The sequence below is a fragment of the Coregonus clupeaformis genome, chromosome 7 (genome assembly GCF_020615455.1).
Source record: "Coregonus clupeaformis isolate EN_2021a chromosome 7, ASM2061545v1, whole genome shotgun sequence".
Lineage (NCBI taxonomy): Eukaryota > Metazoa > Chordata > Actinopteri > Salmoniformes > Salmonidae > Coregonus > Coregonus clupeaformis.
Genome location: NC_059198.1, coordinates 17,149,518 through 17,174,821, shown reverse-complemented (window position 1 = coordinate 17,174,821; position 25,304 = coordinate 17,149,518). Strand labels below are relative to the sequence as shown.

The 25,304-nt window shown below is 45.2% G+C and overlaps 3 protein-coding genes across 4 annotated transcripts; 2 read left to right on the top strand and 1 right to left on the bottom strand.

Moving 5' to 3' along the window:
- Positions 1–14,453: 14,453 nt before the first annotated feature.
- On the top strand, positions 14,454–19,198 carry LOC121569892 (regulator of G-protein signaling 20-like). Its single transcript, XM_041881186.2, has 5 exons — positions 14,454–14,558; positions 15,668–15,819; positions 17,075–17,158; positions 18,044–18,278; positions 18,419–19,198. The coding sequence occupies exons 1-5, from the start codon at positions 14,550–14,552 to the stop codon at positions 18,611–18,613; spliced, it is 675 nt and encodes a 224-aa protein (XP_041737120.1). The 5' UTR covers positions 14,454–14,549; the 3' UTR covers positions 18,614–19,198.
- A 155-nt stretch (positions 19,199–19,353) lies between these two features.
- Positions 19,354–22,491, bottom strand: lypla1 (lysophospholipase 1). Of its 2 annotated transcripts, XM_041881183.2 has the most exons (9): positions 22,215–22,491; positions 21,881–21,912; positions 21,683–21,748; positions 21,503–21,550; positions 21,342–21,412; positions 21,141–21,214; positions 20,360–20,461; positions 19,974–20,150; positions 19,354–19,829 (listed from the first exon to the last, which is right to left on the bottom strand). In XM_041881183.2, exons 1-9 carry the CDS (start codon positions 22,281–22,283, stop codon positions 19,779–19,781), a joined length of 690 nt encoding a protein of 229 aa, XP_041737117.1. In that variant the 5' UTR covers positions 22,284–22,491; the 3' UTR covers positions 19,354–19,778. The 2 variants fall into 2 exon arrangements, with proteins under 2 accessions (XP_041737117.1, XP_041737118.1); XM_041881184.2 differs by lacking the exon at positions 20,360–20,461.
- Positions 22,492–22,566: 75 nt separating this feature from the next.
- LOC121569890 (39S ribosomal protein L15, mitochondrial-like) lies at positions 22,567–25,304 on the top strand. The gene is made up of 5 exons (XM_041881182.2): positions 22,567–22,754; positions 23,222–23,379; positions 23,617–23,782; positions 24,594–24,717; positions 24,828–25,304. The coding sequence occupies exons 1-5, from the start codon at positions 22,650–22,652 to the stop codon at positions 25,163–25,165; spliced, it is 891 nt and encodes a 296-aa protein (XP_041737116.1). The 5' UTR covers positions 22,567–22,649; the 3' UTR covers positions 25,166–25,304.

The following is a 25,304-nucleotide window of genomic DNA, read 5'->3' as shown; positions in this document are numbered from 1 at the left end:
ACCCAGCAGACTCTGACCAGCTCTGCAACATTGTCTCCTCACAAGGAGCCACCATTGGAAGATACAAGGAGTTACTACATAACCTTATGGAAGGATTCCAAACCTTGGGGGAACACCATGACCATGCCGTCAGTGCATTGTTGGAACAATTCCGTGGACTATCTATTAGGCAGCAAGCCACAACGGAAACCTCCCAGACTCTCAGTAACCCCGCTACCAGCGGTGCTTCACCCCAGCTTACCCCGGCTTCCCGAGACCCCGCTTACCTCCACCGGAGCGCTACTCTGGGGATCCCGGAACCGGACGGGCGTTTCTCTCCCAGTGCTCCCTCATTTTTGAGCTGCAGCCCTCTTAGTTTCCGTCAGACCGTTCAAAGATTGCGTATCTTAAAACGCTGATGTTCGGGAGGGCACTCGCCTGGGCTACGGTGGTGTGGGAGCAACAATCCACCATTTGCCTTAGTCTGGAGGATTTCTTGGATTGCTAGACTGTTGTGGATTACGCCCACCCATCCTCCCCGACCAACCTCCCTACTTTTGTTTTTCAAGTAACTACACCATTAGTAGATATCATACGTCTTGGAGGTGATCAGAAATACGTAAAGTATATAGTGCATTCGGAAAGTATTCAGACCCCTTGAGTTTTTCCACATTTTGTTACATTACAGCCTTATTCTAAAATGGATTAAATTAAATTGTTTCCTCATCAATCTACATACAATACCCCATAATGACGAAGTGAAAACAGGTTTTTAGACATTTTAGCAAATGTATTTCAAATAAAAAACATAAAACCTTAAAGTTCCCCAAGAACACAGTGGCCTCCATCATTCTTAAATGGAAGAAGTTTGGAACCACCAAGACTCTTCCTAGAGCTTGCCGCCCGACCAAACTGAGCAATCGGGGGAGAAGGGCTTTGGTCAGGGAGGTGAACAAGAACCCGATGGTCACTCTGACAGAGCTCCAGAGTACCTCTGTGGAGATGGGAGAACCTTCCAGAAGGACAGCCATCTCTGCAGCACTCCACCAATCAGGCCTTTATGGTAGAGTGGCCAGACGGAAGCCACTCTTCAGTAAAAGGCACATGACAGTCTGTTTGGAATTTGCCAAAAAGCACCTAAAGGACAAGATTCTCTGGTCTGATGAAACCAAGATTGAACTCTTTAGCCTGAATGCCAAGCGTCACGTCTGGAGGAAACCTGGCACCATCCTTATGGTGTGATATTTCCGTTTTTTATGTTTAATAAAAACCTGTGTTTGCTTTGTCAAACCTGTCAAACCTGTCAAACCTGTTTTTGCTTTGTCATTATGGGGCATTGTGTGTAGATTGATGAGGGGGGGAAACAATTTAATCCATTTTAGAATAAGGCTGTAACGTAACAAAATGTGGAAAAAGTAAAGGGGTCTGAATACTTTCCGAATGCACTGTATTTCCTATGGCTCCGCACACCCTTTCACTGACACCCACATGCACACACACACACTAGCATACACTCAACAGGCAGAGATGATTAGCCTAACAAGTAGAGGTGATAGATCGTTTCACTATAAAGTAGCCGTTGTCTATTTGCTTATGTAGGTATAAATGCACAAGTCCTTCCTCTCTGCTGAATTTCAAGCTCAATGAACAGAGAATCTAATTATCAATTCATTGGACAGAGATGCAACAGATGGAGGCATCATGGCCATTCTTGCTGATAGTCCCAGATGTCATTAGGCTTTTGTTGTTTTCATCTCTCTGATAAAATCAGTTAAGATTGAACTCAAATGAACCCACACAGTTTAGTTGGCTTAGTTCAGTAGGTGCTGCATGGGTTCAACAACTAGACACTAGGGTTGATTTACTTCCCAAAATCACTCCCTTTTCCTGGGATAAATAACTGTAAGAAACCGGAAAATTATAATAAATTATTTATATGAACAGCATGGCGTGAAATGGAACTGTTAAATTATATGCAATGTCTAAATCTGGATTTTCTACGGCCTCTGCATGATGAAGCATCAACGCTCAGGGTGGGGACAGACCATCTCAGTATGCAGCGCAGTTCACAATGCATGTAGACCTATCATCTCATCATGTAAACTTTTTTTCTTGTGACAGGTACCAAATGCGAGTGTAATTTACTCATCTCCATCTGGCTTTCGGGGTCACCTTATTTTTTAATTGTAAAGATTATTATTTTATATTGCAGCTGCAGAGTTTTAAAACAGCCTATGACTCGAATATCGTTGCTTTAAATCAGTGCAAGCACTCTTGCAGTCTTTCGCACCATCAACTCCTTTCAAATTGCATCCAAAATAGATAATCCTGTTCTAGATTGATATATAGCCCTATATATAGATGTCCCAGACTACCTCTTTCAGGTAATACATTCAATGCAGTATTAGCCTTATATTTAGCTTATAAATGATGGGTTATGCATAATAAGCTTCTAACTTATAGCCTCTGTCTCTTGCACAATATGCACACACTTGTGCTCCGCTGGCCTCTCCTTAAAAAAACGCTCCTTTGCTCTTGGAGTCCCATGCAGGAAAAGCTAGACTAGAATAGCTTGCTGGACATATTTTTTTTTGCATTTCTTATACAAATAGACTATTCGAAGAGGAATGCAAGCTATTTTTTGCCGAATGTTAAATACAGCAGCCAATAGAACTCACGGGTAATTTGAAACAGTGGAGGCTCCTCAGAAGAGTGGCGCAGTGGTCTAAGGCACTGCATCGCAGTGCTAGCTGTGCCACTAGAGATCCTGGTTCGAGTCCAGGCTCTGTCGCAGCCGGCCGCAACCGGGATACCCATGGGTGGCGCACAATTGGTCCAGCGTTGTCCAAGGTAGGGGAGGGTTTGGCCGGCAGGGATGTGGGTTCGTTTCCCACAGGGCCAGTATGAAAAAAGAAATATATATATATACGTATGCATTCACTAACTGTAAGTTGCTCTGGATAAGAGCGTCTGCTAAATGACTAAAATGTAAAAAAATGTAAGAGGAAGGGGAGGACATTATATGGATTTTTTTAAACTTTCACTTTCAGTTAGCTAGCTGAATGCAGCTAGTTTAGCCTACTCAAAGGCCAGGCTCAAACAACTGCTAAACTGCGTTCTGACTGTACACTGTACCTCATGATTGTAGCGAGTTTACTAATGAGTTAGTTCTAGTAGCTATGTTGACTACGAGGTGACAACAATGTAGGCTGTGCGTAGCAGTTAGCAGTCATGATATGGTTTGGCATGGAAAGGTTTTTTTGCCCGGTCACAGACAGCTGTTGTGTTCCACAAGCGAAGAGAAAAGGTCAGAGGAGGAGAGCGTGTAGATAGTTGAAAGAAGGAACGATATATACAAAGAGCAAAGTGATCATGCTGTTTTTATATGGCTGCTATGAAAGTGAACTGTGTTTGCGTGTGATCAGGGGTGTATTCATTCTGCCGATTCTGTTGAAACACATTTCTTAAACGGAAGCAAATGAAACGAAACGGGGATAAACATACCTGAATTTGTCAAATGGAAAATCTAATTTGCAACTGTTGGACTACTGATTACAGCCTAGATCAGCTAGATGCAGGCAAGAGTGTGCAAGGCGGTATTGAATGTGTCACTGTCTGTCACCTTGAATACTCAATTCTCTCGACCTGTGCACCTACGTTGTATGATAGGTACAGGGAAAATTTGAGTATCATGTAGTAGCCTAAACCTATCAATGTTACATTGAGCTGGGTGAATGGAATATGAATGACAGTCATCCAATATGCTCTAATAGAAATAAGGCCATGCTCATAAAAATAAAAAAGTAATTGTTGTGACTTGACTTTAACATTAATCTGAAGACTGTTATTTATCTAATTAACTAACTATGTTTAATTGTTACCTGATTAAATTAATAATGTAAGAATTAACTCATTAGGATCTGGGGCACCACGAGAGTGGTTCTTTAAAGAGTTACCATCTCCCGAATGAAACTCTAAAAGGTCTTTACCTATCACATCTATAAACAGTAAACGTATTAATCATAACCTCGTAACGTATCATCATTCTGAACAGTCGTAACCGCCTTGCATCTGCAAAAACCTGAGCCTTACTTATGATACAGTACTACACAAATTGGTTTATTTATTTATTTACTAGCTAATTAAATGGGAACACAGGATAAAAATACACACTCTGCACCGGTTATTGACTGGAAACTTAATACGCTGAAAACAGGTCCCTAGCGGAATGACAACAACATGGCTGCTTGTTAAAGAAGAGATAGAGAGGGACAGAGACACTTAACCTTGATACATTCAGAAACTACTCTCACCTACAGTACCCATATACTTTGCACATGAAATGCCGCCTGCTTTGAGTGAGAAATCATGAATGTATTAACGTGAAATGCCTGGGTTCGCCGGGGATCTCTCGGTGGACAGGGCAGCCTTCGAAAGGGGGTTGGGCCTTTTTACGGCACGCTGGTAAGGCTCTGATTGTCTGAATTGGTTCCAACGGTCTTCTACTGTTGTCTTTCTTCGTAGTTGTCCGGTTTCTGGTAACTTGTCATGTAGTCCTGAACAGAACTACAGAATTGATTTTCCTTCCATTCGCTCTTGAAGTTGCTTCTTTGAAGATAGGCTAGCCAGCCGTATCGATGGTTCCCCAGTGGGGTGATGAGAGTAGCGTAATACGATGGTTTGAGCAGAGTAGCAGGATGGTCCAACTTAAATTCGCTTTCGAAGATACTTTACTTAGGACAGCTAATCAGCCGTACCAGTGACTGTCGGGGAGGTGAGTTTATCTTCTTCACCTCGTGTTGAGATTCAAAGTTGAAACCATTTTAAATGTGTAGCTGCCGCTTCACGCTTTTCTGGTCTGATGTGTTTCTTCTTAAGCCATCATTTATACATTCTGCACGAAAGGGGCGGTTCTGGCAGGCTGACACACTCCCTGACCTCACTCCGGGGCGGCGATAAGTCACTGTGCAAAGTTATGTAAAACAATTATCTCTTATAACTTCTCAAATCACATCCCTCTCTTAACAAAAACACTTTCATCATTTTTCATATTACATGCACAACGCATTGTCAGGGCGTGTTGTAGGTGTAATGTAGGAATCAAACGCAGGACTCAGACTGAATGTTCCAAAGGCTGTATTACTGGCCAAACTAAGGCAACAGGACAACTTAGCCCGAAAGCGAAAAAAACACGCACGAAGGCGAAAGGTAAATTGCGCACAAACAGGTGCGACAAAATGTAACTGTGCACACACAGGTGCGAAAATGCTCCAGCGCAGTGGAGAATAAGCTCAACCGAGCAAAACACAATACTGACGGAAATAATTACACACAACACTAGACAAACACAACGAGAAACTTATAGGACACTAATTACGCCAAAACAGAAACAGGTGTGGAAACAAACAGACAAAAGCAAACGAACATGAAACATACAGCGGTGGCAGCTAGAATTCCGGAGACGCAGGTAACGCCGAAACCTGCCCGAACAAGGGAGAGAGGCAGCCTCGGCCGAAACCGTGACAGTACCCCCCTTGACGCCAGCGGCTCCAGGCTGCGCCGACTCCGGCCTCGGGGGACGACCAGGAGGACGCGGAGCAGGGCGCGTCGGATGCCCCCGATGGAATTCCGTCAGGAGCGACGGGTCCAAAACGTCTCTCCTCGGCACCCAGCACCGCTCCTCCGGACGTGTACCCCTCCCACTCCACTAGATACTGGAGACCCCCATCCGACGTCTCGAATCCAAGATGGATCTCACGGAGTACGCCGGTGCCCCCTCGATGTCCAACGGGGGCGGAGGGAGTCTCCAAGATCTCATCTTCTTGGAGTGGGCCCTGCTACCACCGGCCTGAGAAGGGACACATGGAATGAGGGGTTAATACACTTATACTCCACAGGTAGCTGTAATCTATAACATACCTCGTTCAACCTTCTCAGGACTTTAAATGCCCTACAAACCGCCGACCCAGTTTCCGACAGGGCAGGCGGAGGGGCAGGTTTCTGGTAGAGAGCCAGACTCGATCACCAGGTGCGTACACCGGTGCCTCACTGCGGTGGAGATCAGCGCTCGCCTTCTGACGTCGGAGGGCCCGCTGCAGGTGGACGTGTGCAGCGTTCCACTCATCCACCGCAGGAGCCTCGATCTGGCTCTGCTGCCAGGGTGCCAGAACCGGCTGGTAACCTAACACACATTGAAATGGAGTTAGGTTAGTGGAGGAATGGCGTAGGGAATTCTGGGCCATCTCGGCCCAGGGAACGTACCTTGACCACTCCTCCGGCCGGTCCTGGCAGTATGTTCTGAGAAACCTACCCACATCCTGGTTTACGTTGCTTCCACCTGCCCATTACTCTCCGGGTGGTAACCCGAGGTGAGGCTCACCGAGACCCCCAACCGCTCCATAAACGCTCTCCAGACTCTGGAGGTGAATTGGGGACCCCGATCAGCCACAATGTCCTCGGGTACCCCGTGAGTGCCGGAACACATGGGTAAACAGTGCCTCGGCAGTTTGTAGGGCAGTAGGAAGACCCGGCATGGGGAGCAAACGACAGGCCTTAGAGAACCGGTCCACAACGACCAGGATGGTAGTATTCCCTTGGGAGAGGGGAAGGTCTGTTATAAAGTCCACTGAGAGGTGGGACCATGGTCGTTGTGGAACGGGCAGGGGTAGCAACTTACCCCTAGGTAGATGTCTAGGCGCCTTACACTGGGCGCACACCGAGCAGGAGGAAACATAAACCCTCACATCCCTTGCCAACGTGGGCCACCAGTACTTGGCACTAAGACAGTGCACTGTCCGGCCGATACCCGGATGTCCAGAGGAGGTGACGTGTGAGCCCAATAGATCAATCGATCCCGAACCTCGAGCGGAACGTACTTCCGACCCTCCGGGCACTGTGGTGGACTAGGGTCGGTGCGTAACGCCCGCTCGAGTTCAGCATCGACCTCCCACACTACCGGTGCCACCAGACACGACTCAGGCAGTATGGGAGTGGGCTCCACGGACCTCTCCTCCGTGTCATACCGCCGAGACAGCGCATCTGCCTTGCCATTCTGTGACCCAGGGATGTACGTGATCTTAAAAGTAAACCTGGTCAAGAACATACTCCATCTTGCCTGGCGAGGGTTCAGCCTCCTCGCCGCCCGGATGTACTCCAGGTTACGGTGGTCCGTCAAAATGAGGAAAGGGTGTTGAGCCCCTCAAGCCAGTGCCTCCACACCTTGAGAGCCTGTACCACGGCTAACAGCTCCCTGTCCCCTACGTCATAGTTCCGCTCCGCGGACTGAGCTTCTTAGAATAAAAAGCACAGGGGCGGAGTTTAGGTGGCGCGCCAGACCGTTGGGAAAGCACGGCTCCTAAACCGGCCTCCGACGCGTCCACCTCTACCTGGAACGGCAAAGAGGGATCCGGATGCGCCAGCACGGGGCTGAGGTAAACAGGTCCTTCAGCCTCCCAAAAGCCCTGTCCGCCTCGGCCGACCACTGCAGACGCACCGGACCCCCCTTCAACAGAGACGTGATGGGAGCTGCCACCTGTCCAAAACCCCCGGATAAACCTCCTGTAGTAATTTGCAAACCCCAAAAACTGCTGCACCTCCTTCACAGTGGTTGGTGTTTGCCAATTACGCACGGCCGACACCCGGTCTACCTCCATCTTCACCCCTGACGCAGACAACTGATAACCCAAAAAAGGAGACCGACTCCTGGAAAAACAGACACTTCTCTGCCTTCACATACAGGTCTTGCTCCACCAGCCTCCGCAACACTCTGCGCACCAGGGCCACATGCTCGACACGGGTAGGTGAGTACACGAGAATGTCATCAATGTACACCACCACCCCCTGCCCCTGCATGTCCCTGAAGATCTCATCCACAAATGATTGGAAAACTGACGGAGCGTTCATCAACCCGTATGGCATGACCAGATACTCGTGAATGGCCCGAGGTGGTACTAAAGGCTGTTTTCCATTCATCGCCCCTCCCTGATGCGCACCAAGTTATACGCTCTCCTGAGATCTAATTTCGTGAAGAAACGCGCCCCATGCAACGACTCAGTCATGGTCGCAATCAGCGGGAGTGGATAACTATACTTCACCGTAATCTGATTGAGACCACGGTAATCGATGCACGGGCGCAAACCACCATCCTTTTTCTTCACGAAAAAAGAAACTCGAGGACGCGGGGGAAGTGGAAGGCCGTATGTATCCTTGTCTCAGCGATTCGTCTATGTAAATCTCCATAGCTTTCTTCTCCTCCTGAGACAGAGGATACACATGGCTCCGTGGGAGCGCAGCTCCTGCCTGGAGGTCTATCGCACAATCCCCCTGCCTATGGGGTGGCAACCGCGTCGCCTCGCCTTACTAAACGCAATAGCCAAATCCCCATACTCAGGTGGAACGTGCAATGCGGGCACCTGGTTTGGACTCTCCACCGAGGTAGCCCCTACGGAAACGCCCAAACATCTACCCACACACTGAGCAGACCACTCCATCAGAGCCCTCTCCTGCCACGAAATAGCTGGGTTATGGGTACTCAACCAGGGCATGCCCAGCACCACCGGATACGCAGGAGAGTCAATCAGGAACAGCTGAATCATCTCCTGATGATCCCCCTGCGCACACATCCTAAGTGGCGCCGTGACCTCCCTGATTAAGCCCGTACCCAACGGACGACTATCTAGGGCGTGAACGGGAAAAGGAACATCAACAGGAATGAGGGGAATCCCTAACTCTAAACAAAACTTTTTATCAATAAAATTCCCAGCCGCGCCTGAATCTACCAGCGCCTTATGCTGGGAATGAGGTGCTACCTGTGGAAAACGTACAGGCATACAAAAATGGGCAACAGTGAGCTCTGGGTGAGTGGGGCGCCTACTCACCTGGAGGGAATCCCCAGTGCGGGACCTGTCGTCATCTCCCTAGGAGGCCATCCCCAGCACCTAGCCGCGGTGTGTCCTCCCGACCACAGTTGGTGCAGTGGATGGACCCCCTAGCCTGCCGACTCCTCCTCTCTCTAGCGCCAGCGCCCCGAGCTCCAGGACACGGCTCGGAGGCGCTGGAGGGTGAAATGGGCGGACCCTCCGCAGGACGTCCCGCGGGTAGCCAGTAGGTTATCCAGCCTGATGGACATGTCAACCAGCTGGTCGAAGGAGAGGCTGGTGTCCCTACAAGCCAGCTCCCGACGGACGCCTCTCGTAGGCTACATCTGTACAGATCGATGAGGGCCCGATCATTCCACCCTGCATCTGCCGCTAGCATACGGAATTCGAGCGCGAATTCCTGGGCACTTCTCCTCCCCTTTCGGAGGAAGACCAGACGCTCCCCCGCCGCTTTCCCCACCGGGGGATGGTCAAACACCACCCTGAAGCGGCGGGAGAACTCGTTGTAAGTAATCGTCGTGGCGTCGATCTTCCTCCACTCCGCGTTGGCCCACTCCAACGCCTTTCCGGCCAGGCAGGAGATCAGGGCGGACACGCTCTCATGCCCTGAAGGTGCCGGGTGCACTGTGGCCAGGTATAGCTCCACCTGGAGTAGGAATCCCTGACACCCAGCCGCGGCTCCGTCGTAGGCCCTCGGGAGAGATAGTCGGACTCCTCGAGGTTCCGGCGCTGGAATGGGCGGGCTGGCCGATGGTGCTGGCAGGGCGGGAGGCGGTGGAGGCGGACCCCAGCCTCGGATGGTGGAAATCACCTCCTGCAGGGCGGTCCCCATCTGCAGGAGCTGATCTTGCTGGTCCCGAACCTGGGCCTCCAGTCTCGTCTGGGCTGCTTCGGCTCCTGCTGATTCCATAGGTGGTGTGTAATTCTGTCAGGGCGTGTTGTAGGTGTAATGTAGGAATCAAACGCAGGACTCAGACTGAATGTTCCAAAGGCTGTATTACTGGCCAAACTAAGGCAACAGGACAACTTAGCCCGAAAGCGAAAAAAACACGCACGAAGGCGAAAGGTAAATTGCGCACAAACAGGTGCGACAAAATGTAACTGTGCACACACAGGTGCGAAAATGCTCCAGCGCAGTGGAGAATAAGCTCAACCGAGCAAAACACAATACTGACGGAAATAATTACACACAACACTAGACAAACACAACGAGAAACTTATAGGACACTAATTACGCCAAAACAGAAACAGGTGTGGAAACAAACAGACAAAAGCAAACGAACATGAAACATACAGCGGTGGCAGCTAGAATTCCGGAGACGACGAACGCCGAAACCTGCCCGAACAAGGGAGAGAGGCAGCCTCGGCCGAAACCGTGACACGCATAGTATGGAGACTTCATATATGTAGTGGGTATACTTTCCAAGTTACAGTATTTCCTTTATAACATTTTTAATGACATCACAAAATAACAAACAAAATTACCTTAGTGTCCTATAGATCGCCTCTGACCATTCCCCACATTCTACGTTATAAATATTGTTCCAGTATTCGCTTTCGAACATGTTAGAGTTTCAGCCGGAAAAGGTCTGTTGAAACAAAGAACATTCCTTTGGTGAATCTTGAGAGGGAGAGCCTGGATCTTCTCCCTTGATTTACAACAGGATGTGAGTTGTTAACCCCCTAGTTCTTTCCTTCTTCCTCTACGGGTTAAAGGGGGTCTGATTGAAATTATTAATTGCAAACCTGATCTGACTTATTTGGATTCTCGTTGATAGTCATGACATCATCCTCCCTCATCTTTAACGGCACCGACCGCCACTGGTTTGAAAGAAGAGCGAACGTGCGATGGCGGTAGGCTATAGTAGTTATTTATTCAGACACATAACTGTAAGGGTTGGTGTGAGGCCCAGGTGCGGTGCAGGTTAGACAGTAGGCAGTAGGCAGAGATGGTGAAACAAGGAACTTTACTGATGGTCCCGAAGCCAGGATACAAAATAACGAACTTTACACGAAAAAGAAAGGCGGAGCAAAGAAGACTCCAAAAAACAGGCAGATAGCCAAAAATACGAAATACTAACTATGACTGAAATAATAAATAAACAGGGAGAACACTTCTCACGTACTGTACCTGTCCATACGTCCCGTGATCAGACACTGATTAGTACTGCTTGGCATAGTGAAACTAGCAGAGAAAACTGAGCAAGGGAACACAGGGAAGTGAGGGCATAAATACACAGGTGAATCAGATAGACACAGGTGACACCAATAGGAAGATGACTAGTCCCGACTGTGAGTGAGTGGGTCACTCCGGAACTGTGACCCCCTCCTATAACACATAACCATTCAATCTTCGTGAAGAGAAATGAAAGCCTTCTGCATCTAATTATAGTCCTATATTATTCAACGATTTCATTAGAATGATGAAGATAAGGACACCGAAACATATTTCATTTAACTGTTGAAAGCGAGGAAGGAATGAAGCAACAATACAGAAAGAGGAGGTAGGCATCAGATAACCTGGCCTCCACAATCACCCGATCTCAACCAATTGAGATGGTTTGGGATGAGTTGGACTGCAGAATGAAGGAAAAGCAGCCAACAAGTGCTCAGCATTTGTGGGAACTCCTTCAAGACTGTTGTAAAAGCATTCCAGGTGAAGTTGGTTGAGAGAATGCCAAGAGTGTGCAAAGCTGTCATCAAGGCAAAGGTTGGCTACTTTGAAGAATCTCAAATATAAAATATATTTTGATTTGTTTAACACTTTTTGGTTACTACATTCATCCATATGTGTTATTTCATAGTTTTGATGTCTTCACTATTATTCTACAATGTCAAAAATAGTTTAAAAAATAAAGAAAAACCCTGGAATGAGTAGGTGTGTGTCACGCCCTGGCTCTGGGGACTATGTTATGTTGAGCCAGGGTGTGTAAGTCTATGTTTAATTTTCTATGTTGGTCTGAGTGACTCCCAATCAGAGGCAACGAGTGTCAGCTGGGTGTCTCTGATTGGGAGCCATATTTAACTGTTTGTCTTGCACTTTGTGTTTTGTGGTTTCTTGTTCCTTTTGGTTTGTGTATCGAAGGACTTCACGTTTCGTTCTTTGTTTTGATCGTGTGATCTAGTCAATAAATATAAATATGTTCACCCGCAACGCTGCGCCTTGGTCCTCTCTGTTCGACGAGCGTGACAGTGTGTACATAGTGTACAATTATCTGTAAGGTCCCTCAGTCAAGCAGTGAATTTCAAACACAGATTCAACCACAAAGACCAGGGAGGTTTTCCAATGCCTCGCAAAGAAGTGCACCTATTGGTACATGCATAAAAATATAAAATGCAGACATTGAATATCCCTTTGAGCATAGTGAAGTTTTTCTAAAAACACGGTTTCACGTTGTCATTATGGGGTATTGTGTGTACAGTCGTGGTCAAAGGTTTTGAGAATGACACAAATACTAATTTTAATAAAGTCTGCTGTCTCAGTTTTAATGATGGCAATTTGCATATACTCCAGAATGTCATGAAGAGTGATCAGATTAATTGCAAAGTCCCTCATTTCCATGAAAATGAACTTAATCCCCCAAAAACATTTCCACTGCATTTCAGCCCTGCCACAAAAGGACCAGCTGCCATCATGTCAGTGATTCTCTCGTTAACACAGGTGAGTGTTGACGAGGACAAGGCTGGAGATCAGTCTGTCATGCTGATTGAGTTAGAATAACAGACTGGAAGCTTTAAAAGGAGGGTGGTGCTTGAAATCATTGTTCTTCCTCTGTTAACCATGGTTACCTGCAAGGAAACACGTGCCGTCATCATTGCTTTGCACAAAAAAAGGCTTCACAGGCAAGGATATTGCTGCTAGTAAGATTGCACCTAAATCAACCATTTATCAGATCATCAAGAACTTCAATGAGACAGGTTCAATTGTTGTGAAGAAGGCGTCAGGGCGTCCAAGAAAGTCCAGCAAGCGCCAGGACTGTCTCTTAAAGTTGATTCAGCTGCGGGATCGGGGCACCAACAGTGCAGAGCTTGCTCAGGAATGGCATAAGGCAGGTGTGAGTGCATCTGCATGCACAGTGAGGCGAAGACTTTTGGAGGATGGCCTGGTGTCAAGAAGGGCAGCAAAGAAGCCACTTCTCTCCAGGAAAAACATCAGGGACAGACTGATATTCTGCAAAAGGTAAAGGGATTGGACTGCTGAGGACTGGGGTAAAGCCATTTTCTCTGATGAATCCCCTTTCCGATTGTTTGGGGCATCTGGAAAACACCTTGTCCGGAGAAGACAAGGTGAGCGCTACCATCAGTCCTGTGTCATGCCAACAGTAAAGCATCCTGAGACCATTCATGTGTGGGGTTGCTTCTCAGCCAAGGGAGTGGGCTCATTCACATGAATAAAGAATGGTACCAACACATCCTCAGAGAGCAGCTTCTCCCAACAATCCAAGAACAGTTTGGTGATGACCAATGCCTTTTCCAGCATGATGGAGCACCTTGCCATAAGGCAAAAGTGATAACTAAGTGGCTCGGGGAACAAAACATCGACATTTTGGGTCCATGGCCAGGAAATTCCCCAGACCTTAATCCCATTGAGAACTTGTGGTCGATCCTCAAGAGGCGGGTGGACAAACAAAAACCCACAAATTCTGACAAACTCCAAGCATTGATTATGCAAGAATGGACTGCCATCAGTCAGGATGTGGCCCAGAAGTTAATTGACAGCATGCCAGGGCGGATTGCAGAGGTCTTGAAAAATACGGGTCAACACTGCAAATATTGACTCTTTGCATAAAGTAAATGTAATTGTCAATAAAAGCCTTTGACACTTATGGAATGGTTGTAATTATACTTCAGTATACCATAGTAACAGCTGACAAAAATATCTCATAACACTGAAGCAGCGAACTTTGTGAAGACCAATACTTGTGTCATTCTCAAAACTTTTGACCCTGACAGTAGATGGGTGAGAAAACAACATCTACTTAATCCATTTTGAATTCAGGCTGTAGCACAACAAAATGTGGAATAAGTCAAGGGGTATGGATACTTTCTGAAGGCACTGTATGTGTTTTCACATCCATATTAGCAGCAAAGATATCTGTTAACTTGGCGCTGCTTCGAAAACATATTCAATACAGCATCCATCAAGTCCTACCAAAACTGGAGCGTCTTTCTTTTAACATAGCTAGATCGCTACTGCTGTCTGGTGGCTGTAGGCACCTACTGCAAACAGAGACCATATCCATGCGCTCCAATGAGTTAAGGTGGTTTTCCAGCTGTGAGTTGGCTGAAATATTTGGCCTTGTATCATGGGAAGACATGGGGTCACAAATTCTAACACCATATCAATTAACCAAACCATAGCATAGGCTTATTATGATTGGTTTGAAGTCTGGACCCTGTATCATGATGATGAACTTAGAATAAAATCTCCATCACTCATGGTCGGTGGATAATGTATCGGTTTCATTCAGTTGCTGTGAAGTAGGCTCTGCTACAGATGATAATATCAGAGCATTATCAAACATTGCTCGAAGCCTCTAGCAAAAGCTGGGTCGCCCTTCTTCAGCGCTTCAGCCACAGAACATATTTTTGCACTCGAACAAAACGCATGCGCATGGAGCAAAGCTATTTGTCCATTGCAGACCAGCGCAGACGGATGTGATCGAGGCAAGAATCACCTGTATTCTGGCATTTATGGTGACAGTGAGTACAGTTACATTGGAATTTCCTCTTTGAAATATAATTGAATGCTAAACTGTGAATTAGATTCAACACCAACAATCCAGATGGCAAATGAGAATTCAGTCTGCATAATCTACAATTACAATTGTTTTTACATATGATTGGGGACTAGAGAATTATTGCCAGCATGGTTTTTCTTGACAATCTCGTTATATCTTTTGGATGTAGCTACCCAGTTGAATGGTCATTTATTTATTGCTGTAGTCTTAACTTGCATCAGATAATCAGATGCCATGTTGTCCATTTTTAAAGAAAAATACTTATGCGTTAAGTATTTTATTAGGCCTATAGCCTATGTTAGCATACAGTATTTCGTTAAATTTATTCTTAGTCTTTATTATAACCTAATACATGCTTTAAAAATGCAGTCTAACCCCCAAGGATCCATCTGTGTTGCATCTGAGGATGCTAGGATGGAGGCAGCAACGCCTTGTCTGTATAACTACCACCACTCCTCTGTCTTTCTCATATCGTGCATTTCTCATCACAGATCGCGGTACAATGGTTTGATTCTGCAAATGTTATGCTATAATGCTTGGTAATAGGCGTTTAACAGCTTATATATGTCTATGCATTAATGTCAGTGACGGTATTTTGCATAGCCAAATGGTACTACATTATAATAAGTTATAGCTTTGACAGTGTAAAGTTCGCGCTGGGATCATTCTGTCCTGTTGAAGTGGTCAGAGCATTCCGCAAGACATGCGCACTCGAGCTGATGTGACGACATGCCATGGTGATTCCCTTAGTACTATTTTTCATCTGAGATGATTGTACAGTACCATGGTTTCATGATGTTGTACCAGTCTTTAAAATTTCGTATTTTCCCCCCTCATCAATCTTCTCCCTCTGTCATCCACAAGAAGATATGGAGACAAGCATTAGGGATGGATGACTGATACCGGCCTTCTATGTCGTCATGTTCTGGACCGAATTGATTGTTCATGTGGTATAGCCTAAGCCCTAAACGAATGCAGTGTGCTGTATTGTTTTGTCAGGGTGTGTGTTCTCCTGTATTGTGGGTGTGTCTATCCTACAACTTCAGCATGATGTTGTGTCTTGGTCTGCAGCCCATGGGGTCAGAGCGGGTGGAGATGCGCAAGAGACAGATGCAGGTGCACCAGGAAGCTGCTGCCAGTGTTCTCCAAACGCAGCACGGGATGGGGAACTCGCCCACCAACGCCTGTTGCTTCTGCTGGTGTTGTTGCTGCAGCTGCTCCTGGTAGGTACCACCATACCAAAGATTTGAAAAAGAAACCAAGATAGACCACAGCCTGTCGTTTCCAATGGGAACAGATGAGTCATAGTGGGCAGAACAAGCAAGGAGGTGGGCCGAGCCAAGCACGAGCTAGCGAGGTTTCCTATTGGCCCGTTCTAAGAAACATCTGCATATTTCCGTTAGAGAACGCCTACTTTGTGAAATGCGCGTGTGCAATAACTCAATTCGCCTTTGCAGTCCTAAACAACGCAATTTTTTAAAACTTTGGCAAAGGCTAAAATCTACTAAACGTAATCCACTCTGTTCATAACAGATTCCAGTTTTGGGAACGGAAAACTGTATTGAGATCAAATGCTTCATAGATGAGAAAATTTGCAGAATGTAGGCCAAAGTCCATCTCCTTTCATCTTCTCCCACTGCCATATTTGGTAGTGAGCGGAAACGCCAAGCGGATGCTTCATATTAATACATCCAGTTAAATATCTGTCTCATTGTTCTATCTGTGACTATACTGTCCATAGTAAGGGGTTGTGTACCCAACAGCACCCTATTGCATATATAGTGCACTTCTTTTGACCAGGGCGCATAGGGCTCTTGACAAAAGTAGTGTACTACATAGGGAATAGGGTGCCATTTGGGACTTAACAGGGCCTACCGTAATGAGATTCCATACCATGCTCCTACCAACACTCCACACTCCTACGCTCCATATACTCTGCACAGGACACAAACAGCAGAGCATGAAAACTGAGCATCTGCGGTTACACACACAGTCTCAGTGGGAAAAAACCCACAGGGACATTTATGTTATGGAGTTATTGACGTCTACGTAAGCAAGTTATGCCTCTTCCTGTTGTGTCCAGAATAAGAGCATGCTAATTCAGTCCCCATTGAGTGGGAATAGTCTGTCTCCACATCAACCTCAGTTCAGTAATGCTAATTGTTGCAGCGCTACAGTGTGTGGCTGGGGAGCACAGTTGTGGTGGATTCTCACATGGCTTTAATTAGGCTACAGATGACTGCTACACCAGGTGTTTCAACACATCTCCAAGGACTGGATGACCGTAGTGTTTACGCAAGGCCCCCTTGCAGAGCTCACGAAGCAGGATGTGCACCTCCCACCACTTTTTTTTTCATAGTTTGGAACAAATAACATGCCTCTCTATCTGCTACCCACCACACCAATTGACAATAGCTGAGACACATACATTGTACATTGATACATTTTCTATTTATATTGTTTTTCATTGTTTTTCAGTCTGACTGTTAGGGCGGAGGATGAGAGGTTTAAAAAAACCACCTATGAGAGGAGAGCAGAGGAAATCGCAAACTGTGATGACAGGTAACATCTGGAATACTCTGGTCACCACTAGCAATCAACATCAAAATAATATAACTATAACACTTCACTAGTTCAAGATTTCAGTCAATCAGATGACTATGGTTGTAAGATTATGCATATCATTGATTAGAATATTGTAATAACTACTGTATAATAATGATAATCAGCTCTACACAAGTATATCTCCTATAGGGTTAGCCACATACTATAAGAAAAACAAGAAGAGAGAATATAGTTGAGACTGTGATGAGTGTGATAGAAGGAGTCAGGCGCAGGAGGGTATATCACCGAATACAGAGTTTATTCCGTCGTACATAATTGCGCTGGATAGCGACAACAGAAAACAGGCCATGGGGAAACCATCTACCCTGGCAATACAAGGTACGGGTAGCTCCAACAATATACAGGCACAGGGGAAATATCTACCCCGGCAATACAAGGTACGGGCAGCTCCACCGAGCTACACTACTCTCACAATAAACAATCACCCACAAGGACAAGGGGGCAGAGGGAACACTTATACACAGACTAATGAGGGGATAAGAACCAGGTGTGTGTAATTGACAAGCCAAGACACATGGAATGATGATATATGGAGCGGCAGTGGCTAGTAAGCCGGTGACGACGAACACCGAAGCCTGCCCGAACAAGGAGGGGAGGCAGCCTCGGCGGAAGTCATGACAGAGACTGTTTAATGTCGACTTTAAATGGGGTCTCTAGAGAAAGAGATCCTATTAAATTACATATGTAATTTTATATGTTCTGAGTAATTATATGTTCTGAGTTCCATATGTAATTCTATGGATCTAGAGCTGAAACAATGACATTGAACAGTCTCAACGATATCTATTATATGAAATAAAGAGCATGGTCCCTCTTTTGTAGCCCCAAGCCTATTCTGGAGGATGCGATGACATGGACCATGTCATTTGAGAGGCTGATGAAGAGCCCTGCAGGGCGGGGCTGCTTCCGCCAGTTCCTGAGGACAGAGTTCAGTGAAGAGAACATGATGTTCTGGTTGGCCTGTGAGGAGCTCAAGAAGGAGACCAACAAAACTGTGGTGGAGGAGAAAGTACGACAGATCTACGAGGACTTCATCTCCATCCTCTCCCCTAAAGAGGTGAGCTTACACCACCCTTGCCATTTATAAGACTGAGGTGGTTTACTCTAATTGTGCTATAAGTTCAAGCTATAAGCCTATAATGTTTTCTCTATAGAGTATTATTTTCTCTTTAAATGGTCATTTCCTTCCTTGTCCAGGTGAGTTTGGACTCGCGTGTTCGAGACGTGATTAACAAGAACATGCTGGAGCCAACGTCGCACACGTTCGAAGACGCCCAGCAGCAGATCTACACGCTGATGCAGAGAGACTCATACCCACGCTACATGAACTCTACAGCGTATGCAGATCTACTGCAGGACCTGGCCGAACCACCACCTGCCACAGAGCCATAGACTCTCACTCTCTATCAATCACTCTACACTTTGCTTTTAGAGGACACTTATCCAAGGGGGGTTTAGGTTCAGCTTTCTGTTACAGTTCAAATGTTGATTGATGAACAGGTCAATAGGCTGTATTTACAAAACAGTATTTATTAAGGTGTAACTACTGTTTATATTACCTTAAATATTGACTTTCCAAAATACTCTGAGCGAGCAAGAACATATGCTAGATTCAGTTTCAGATTGCATATATATATTTATATTTTTATATATTCCCTAGCGCTTGACATTGCACTTTTCTATAGTTTTATGAGGGGAAAGCATGTTGTATCAGTGAGCACTGCATTTGTGTGTAGGTGTATTGTCAGCCTTAAAGCATTTTCAGTTCTTTTTTAGTAAAAGTAGGTTTCACTTATTGTTAAGAAGACATGGGGAAGTGCCTTGGCATTAGAGCATTTACCACCACACCTTCAAGATAGTTTGAATAAAATATCACAGAAATGGTGCAACAGTTGATCACAATAATAGTAACTTTTTACGTACAGTGTGAGATGATACCTGGAAATAGATCTTGCCTGTGGATTTGAATACTGTGATGCTGATTCAGTCTTATTTTTTTCACACTCAAAACGTAAACAGGAATATAATATATGTATGAAATAAATAGAATGTGACCATTCATACATGGTATTTGTGTATTGAATAGACAGAACATTGCTTTCAATTCTTACAAATCTATTAAAGCACAATACTTTTATGCCATAGTCTTCTTTTACTATTGCATTATATCAGGGTTTTATACATTCATTAAGTTATTTATTACAAATCAACATATTAAGATTCATATTGCCAAACCATACAATCTAAGACACTCCCAACACATGTATTCCCTGGAAGAGATGGCATCTCAATAGCAAACAGCTACACCGACAACACTACTGGCAACATTAACGATTCAAATACTGAGGATTCCATCTTGCAGAAAATACAATAGTTTTAGTTATGATGTCCCTCACCCCAGCTTGTCTCTAGCCCTAGGGCCTGTCTCTGACTCTGTCTCTGACAGCCAGAGTTAACAGGTTCTATTGAGTGAGGTCTGTGGTTCAGACAGTCTATGGAGCGTCACAGGTGTCACCTTCAATGAGCTCTGATGGCAGTGGGTGTGTGGGTCTAACCGTTAGATTGGAGGAAGCTGCTTTTCAATAAACTTCTTGATATCCATAATTTCCTGTAGGACGCAAGAAAGACACGTATTACTGCACAAAATATAAAGTAATTTCATATAAATTCAATAGTGCATGTCCAAAGTCTTCAAAAAGCGCCAATCTTCATACTAGTCTCTTCTCACAACCGCTGTGCATGCCATACTAACCTCAGGGCAGGCACTGTGAGGCATTCTGGGATACGTCTTGAAGGTGATGTTGGATGGATTGCAGAGGGTCTTTAGCTTCTCTACAGTGAGACATCCAAACATTACGGGCACCAGAGGGTCTGCCTCACCATGGCACTGCAGGACATGCATCTCCTTGTTGGCAGAGTTTGCCGATGCCTGAAAAAAGACGACATTAGGGTTATATTTCAAATCAGCTATAATTTGCAATGTCTCTTAAATTATTTGGTCTGTCTGGGACTTCTTGATTTGTGTGATTTGGTAAAGTAACAAGCTAATAGACTGTTTGCATTCCAAAACAATTGAATGGATCATATGTAAAACCTAAGTGCACCACAGAACACTTCTAATGCAGGATACAGTGTTACCTGGGGGAATGAGTTCCGTAGAGGGAGCCAGCAGCTGAGAGCAACCACTCCCCCCAGCTTCTGTTGGGTCGTGAGAGCTGTGTACAGAGACAACGCTCCACCCTGTTTTCACCAAAGCACACAAAAACATGAATACTTATCGCTGTCTTACCACTGAATTATGTCATCCAGGACCTCTATACCAGGCGGTGTCAGAGGAAGGCCCTCAAAATTGTCAAAGACTCCAGCCACCCTAGTCATAGACTGTTCTCTCTGCTACCGCACGGCAAGCGGTACCGGAGTGCCAAGTCTAGGTCCAAAAGACTTCTCAACAGCTTCTACCCCCAAGCCATGACTCCTGAACAGCTAATCATGGCTACCCGGACTATTTGCACTGCCCCCCCACCCCACCCCCCACCCCATCTTTTTACGCTGCTGCTACTCTGTTAATTATTTATGCATAGTCACTTTAACTCTACCCACATGTACATATTACTTCAACTACCTCAACTAGCCAGTGCCCCCGCACATTGACTCTGCACCGGTACCCCCCTGTATATATAGCCTCCCTACTGTTATTTTATTTTACTTCTGCTCTTTTTTTCTCAACACTTTTTTGTTGTTGTTTTATTTTACTTTTTTATTAAAAATAAATGCACTGTTGGTTAAGGGCTGTAAGTAAGCATTTCACTGTAATGTCTGCACCTATTGTATTCGGCGCATGTGGCCAATAAAATTTGATTTGATTTTATGTACATTTCAGTGTTGTTTTACAGTTTTTTGTTGTCATACGCTAGTCTACCTGAGAAAATCCACCAAGAACTATTCTGTGTGATGGTATTCCATTCTTCACTTCTTGATCGATCAGTGCTTTAACTGAGGGGAGAGGAAGCAGTCAATCAAATCAAGCTCAAATAGAATCAAGTCAAGCTCAAGTTTATATAGTTTTAAATTTCACCATACTGTATGTCATAGTACTGCTACATACAAACCATAGACTTACTATTCTCAGAAGCCTGTTTAATACCAGCTTCGTCTTCCTCTGCATCTGTTTGCAATCCGATGATGTCAAACCTAAAACATAGAGGGGAGTGATTAACCCAAATAGTACTGTTCTTCGATATTGCCTTCTTTTTATAAAATGAAAGAAACTTAACTTCTTACCAGGAGGGCATGGACATGCCCATGTTTAATGTAACAGGCTTGATCGGACTGAAAAATCAAAATAACAAAAAGGTTTCAATGTCAGTAATAAATGTGTATACTAAACCCAATGTCATCAATAATCACTATCATCAACATTATCCAAATACAGAAGCTGTACTTGTCCACAGATGTACTCACGCGTGAGGACAGATGTATTTCACATGTGGTGTCCGGATCCCAGCAAAGGCCTCTGCCCAGCCATGGCTTTGAACAAAAGCAAATTACATTTTATGAGCTATAAACTACAATGAATGGGAATAATATGACAGAAAACCCTTAAGTCAATGGTGAGTGGAAAGAGTAACATGAGGGATTAAATGAATGAGCTGCACATACCCAGTGTCACCCAGGCCATGAAGAAATATCACCTGCATTGCAAAAGAGATACATACATGTACAATGTGGTTAGCTTTATTGACAACACTTCAATGTCTATGGTTGGTAGATCTAGGTCAGGGGTGGCCAACCCTCCACCTGGAGAGCTACTGTGCAGGCTTTTGTTACAGCCCTACACTAAAACACCCGATTCTAGCTTCCCACTACTGGTCCTTTACTGGGAATACAGACGTAATTGAGACTATAGTTTTAATGTGAGGGCAAGTTATTGTCCGCAACAACAAACTATGCATGATGCATTCAAACCTCGTTGTCAAAAATCCAACTAACTCACCGCTGCAGTGGCTTTCCGAGCGGCAGGTACAATAGCAGGCAAGGGCACTGACATATTATTACCGCACATACAACGTACTGGCAGCTGGTATTCACCAAGAGAATTGACAATGTATCCTTGGATGGAACGAAAACCTTAAATTTGTATCGCCCTTGCTATTATAAGCGCTAGTTGAGGGAACAGTACGTTTACGTACTCGCGGGCATCAGTTTGGCGGAGAGAGAGCGCAGTATAAATTCATTAACTAGTAAACTCAATGGATAGGACAATGTACTAATCCATTCAATTGTGCAATTCGTAGAAAATCCAGATGGTCTAAAAATCTGTGAAACTATGGCACTTCCGCTTCCGGCAAATGCCAGATGGTGTGTCACGTGAGCCATATCCATGGTAGCCGATTTTGTCCTTGGGTAACGCTGGCATGTGGTGAGGACGATGTCTTTTACGAGAAAACCTGGTGGGAAGGCATTAGATATTTTGCAGAATTTGCCTCGTATTTCATTAGCAAACTTGCGACCTGAACCGGGGACCAAGAAGGCTGTAAGTATGCGTTTAGCAGCCCATCAGTTGCTGAATAGCTAGCAAGCTAACTAGAATGGCTAGTAGTAATAGCCATCAGCTAGCTAGCTACTGTAATTTAGCCAGCCAAAGATGGCTTGCTTGTACAGATAGTAGCTAGTTATAGCTAAATGTCTTGTTTACTCCTAGAATGTAAGCACAACATCTAATTTTACCACAATTGGTCAGTGATCATCAATGTCTGCTATGTCGAACACTCAAAAAATGGCATAGCTAGCTAACGTTATAATTTCTAGTCACAGTTTTTGTATCGTCTAGCCGTCTCAAACATACATTCAATGCATGAATTCATTGTGTCAATGACAAACAATTAGCTATTGATTACTATGTAAAGTGTTGCATATTGAATATATTATTAAACGTTAATTGTGAAGATTATGTACTGCTATTCTAACGCTGCTGTTTTTTCTCTCTTCTATATTTTGCAGGAGAAGAAGCGAGGCAGGGGCCAACATGGAGGAAACAGAAGTGGCCGGGGTCACAAAGGGGAGAGGCAGCGAGGCAACCGACCTCGCCTGGGGTTCGAGGGGGGTCAGACTCCCTTCTATCTAGCCATCCCCAAATACGGCTATAATGAGGGACACAGGTAAGTACATTGTTGCCCCAAGTCCATAGTTGAACACGCCATGTTCTATCATCAAGAAGCAAAAAAGGCCTTGTAACTTTTCATACTGCATCTCTGTACATACATAGCTAGTATAATAATTTGATCATACTGGACCTGTTATTGCATTCCTGCTAAAACACATGTTCTATAAATTACTCATAACCGTTTGTTTAGATACAGGAGATTATGCTCACGAATTTGTGCTCATCTTCCCAGTCGGCGGGCTCAGTACCAGCCCCTGACCCTGAACAGGCTGCAGTATCTGATTGACCTGGGCCGGGTCGACCCCACTCAGCCCATTGACCTGACGCAGCTGGTCAACGGCAGGGGAGTGACCATCCAGCCCCAGAAGCGGGACTATGGTGTTCAGCTTGTTGGCGAGGTAAGATGGTTTTCTTGGCTACGTTCACGCATAAGCTGTCATAGCAAGCCGATGTCTCCGCTTGATTTGGGGGAAATTCATTGTTACAGAAGCTTTAACATTGGGGATGAAGCACGATCCCACAAAGGCAGTTGAGTGCTTATGTGTATGTAAAGCAAGGAGAATTTGTAGTTATTTAGTGCACCTATATCTTGCCAGTAGGTGGCAGTATTTAGCTAATTAAGATTGTAGCGATCATTATACATTTAAGTCATTTAGCAGACGCTCTTATCCAGAGCGACTTACAGTTAGTGAGTGCATACATTATTTTTATATTTTTCATACTGGCCCCCCATGGGAATCGAACCCACAACCCTGGCGTTGCAAACTCCATGTTCTACCAACTGAGCTACATAATAATAATAATATAATAATATGCCATTTAGCAGACGCTTTTATCCAAAGCGACTTACAGTCATGCGTGCATACATTTTTGTGTATGGGTGGTCCCGGGGATCGAACCCACTACCTTGGCGTTACAAGCGCCGTGCTCTACCAGCTGAGCTACAGAGGACCACATCCCTGCCAGCCATTCCCTCCCCTACCCTGGACCAATTGTGCGCCGCCCCATGGGTCTCCCGGTCGCAGCCGGCTACGACAGAGCCTAGATTCGAACCAGGATCTCTAGTGGCACAGCTAGCACTGCATCTGCAGTGCCTTAGACCACTGCGTCACTCGGGATACCCAAGGACTGTTTTCCTCATCCTGCTGGTTTGTTCTGTATTGAAAGTGTATTTTCTCTAATGTTGCATCCAATTGTGTGTGTTATCAGGGTGCTGGTATCTTCGCAGCGAAAGTCAACATTGAAGTTCAGATGGCATCTGAGGAGGCCATTGCTGCCGTTGAGAGAAACGGAGGGATGGTCACTACAGGTTTCTATGACCCCAGAAGTCTTGGTGAGTAGTAGTGACACATTAGGCCAAAACTTAATGATCTTGCTATGACACCTCTTAAATTGTATACATTTTGGAGTGTTTGTAACCCTGTGCTTCACTCTGTCTGTTAGCGGTCCTCTGTAAGCCTGTCCCATTCTTCATAAGTGGACAGCCCATTCCAAAGAGAATGTTGCCTGGGGAGGACATGGTCCCGTATTACACAGATGCTGCCAACCGGGGTTACCTGGCAGACCCAGAGAAGATTCAAAAAGCACGGATAGCCTTGGCCAAGAAGTATGGCTATGTTTTACCGGACATTTCCAAAGACGAATTGTTCCACATGCTCTCTATGATAAAAGACCCCAGACAGATCTTCTTTGGCCTCTCGCCAGGCTGGGTAGTCAACATGGCCGAGAAGAAGATACTGAAACCGACTGATGATAAACTGCTCCAATATTACAATTCATAAATGATTAAAATGCTCTGTTTATGTACATAAATGATGGGTGATTTAAAAGAAATGTCTCTAAGCACAACTTGACAATAGATTCAGCTTTTTCAACACAACTGATCTACTGTGTATGCTGTATTAAATGTTCATCAATTAA